This window comes from Melanaphis sacchari, unplaced genomic scaffold (genome assembly GCF_002803265.2).
Source record: "Melanaphis sacchari strain LSU unplaced genomic scaffold, SCAv2.0 Contig128_pilon_pilon, whole genome shotgun sequence".
NCBI lineage: Eukaryota > Metazoa > Arthropoda > Insecta > Hemiptera > Aphididae > Melanaphis > Melanaphis sacchari.
In genome coordinates this window covers 100,172-101,889 of record NW_020270519.1, presented here as the reverse complement: position 1 = coordinate 101,889, position 1,718 = coordinate 100,172, and the positions used below count along the sequence as shown (strand labels likewise).

The window sequence follows — 1,718 nt, the reverse complement described above, 5'->3', positions numbered from 1 at the left end:
TTAAACGATATTTTAGTGCGTAATAATGTTATTATTACATTATAAGGATATTGATTTGACAACGAACTGTGAATTTTTTTTAACACTCGTAAGATTTTATAGAATACGAAATGATTAATCTTAATTAAAATGACTGCTTTTATTTCAAATTAAATACAAAACTGTATGTTAATTGAGTATATATTATTCTTCATTTTTATGTTTTAGACGAATACAAAATAAATATAACATATAATAAAACCATAAACAAAATATTTATTATTTCCTTTATGATCTTAAAAAAACAAACAAGATTGTACATATAAAAAAGTAATGATACTTTTATTATTTTTGTTTACGTTTGATAAATAATGCATATAGGTATTACATTCTTATGTATTGATAAAATTAAATTATTATTTACTACTAACTGGTAACTTATCATTGTAATTAAAATTTAACAAAACCTTTTTTCTTCTCTTCTGACAAATATTGTTGGAATTTTTGGAAATGTTCACGTTTAGGATCCCATTTGTCAAGAAGAAGTTTCCATTCTGCATCATAATCTTTCTGGAGTCGATCAACAACTTTAAGAGCAGCATTTTTTTGCATGGCATTACATTTCGAACATTGTGTTTTTAAAGCATCAGGTAAAATTTCTGTAAAACAGAAATATTTAAGATTAGTGTTTACATTTTATTTTATTTCTAACATATTACTATAAAAAAAATAAAATAATGTTTCATGTAAAAAATATCATTGGAGATTAAGAACACATTAACTTTATTTGTATTGAAGCAATTGTTTATTAATTTATTAGGTATCTGATTTTAGATAAAAAATCATTGAAATGATAAGAATCAATATAATATTATACTTTTTCATTAGCTAATTTAAATGTAATGTTTTGAAATTTTGGCTATTATAATATAAATATCAGTAGACAGTGATAGTTCATCGCCCGTTGGTTTAAAAATTAATTAAAAAGTAAATAGTCATATATACCATAAAGTGTGGTAATTTAGTAAAAAGTGTGTTGGTAGATTTATTTTCAAATACAATTTATTAAATTCAATAAAAGCCTATTGATAATATTTGCCTACTCTTACTGTCTAACTTACTAACAGATTATGGGGAGTTATACTGGATTGTAGATAAATGATGATATCTTACAAAGCTACAACGTAATTATTTTGTTCAACTATAAAAATGCAGTAAGTATACATACTTCTCAGTTCAGCTCCTTCGGGCGTGCACGGTTTTTTGTCCAACAGACATTGAACATAGCTGTTTACTAATCTTTTGGAAGCCAGAACTTGGTCAATATCAATATTATCGTATTTTGTAGTGTAAGCGGAACCGCTTACGGCTGCAGCATCTTTTTGTGGTGCTCCGACCGTTTGGTCCACTGCAAACACCGTCAAAAAAACACAAACTACTGCAATTCTTGAATCCATGGCGTACAATTGTATACTAAATAAATGAGTTTCAAATCGGCTTTTATAAGCGATAATCATTGGCATCAATCGTGTGTTATTTTTTTTTTCATACTTCGCCAAACTAAGAAAAAGTGTGGTATTACAGCATAATAATTTATGCTCGATGACCTTCTAGTGACTCGTGATCGTCGTCATAGTATCTACCTTCTTGAACTCATTTCCCCATTGCCCGACCCACCAGTTGGTTAGTACTTATTTCCTTGATTACCGCTTATACTTGTTATGCATAAATATTATTGT

General features: G+C 27.4%; 1 protein-coding gene across 1 annotated transcript; it reads right to left on the bottom strand.

Annotated features, from left to right (window-relative positions):
• Window positions 1-368: 368 nt before the first annotated feature.
• On the bottom strand, window positions 369-1,458 carry LOC112591069 (ejaculatory bulb-specific protein 3-like). The gene is made up of 2 exons (XM_025334725.1): window positions 1,208-1,458; window positions 369-638 (listed from the first exon to the last, which is right to left on the bottom strand). Exons 1-2 carry the CDS (start codon window positions 1,434-1,436, stop codon window positions 430-432), a joined length of 438 nt encoding a protein of 145 aa, XP_025190510.1. The 5' UTR covers window positions 1,437-1,458; the 3' UTR covers window positions 369-429.
• Window positions 1,459-1,718: the final 260 nt, after the last annotated feature.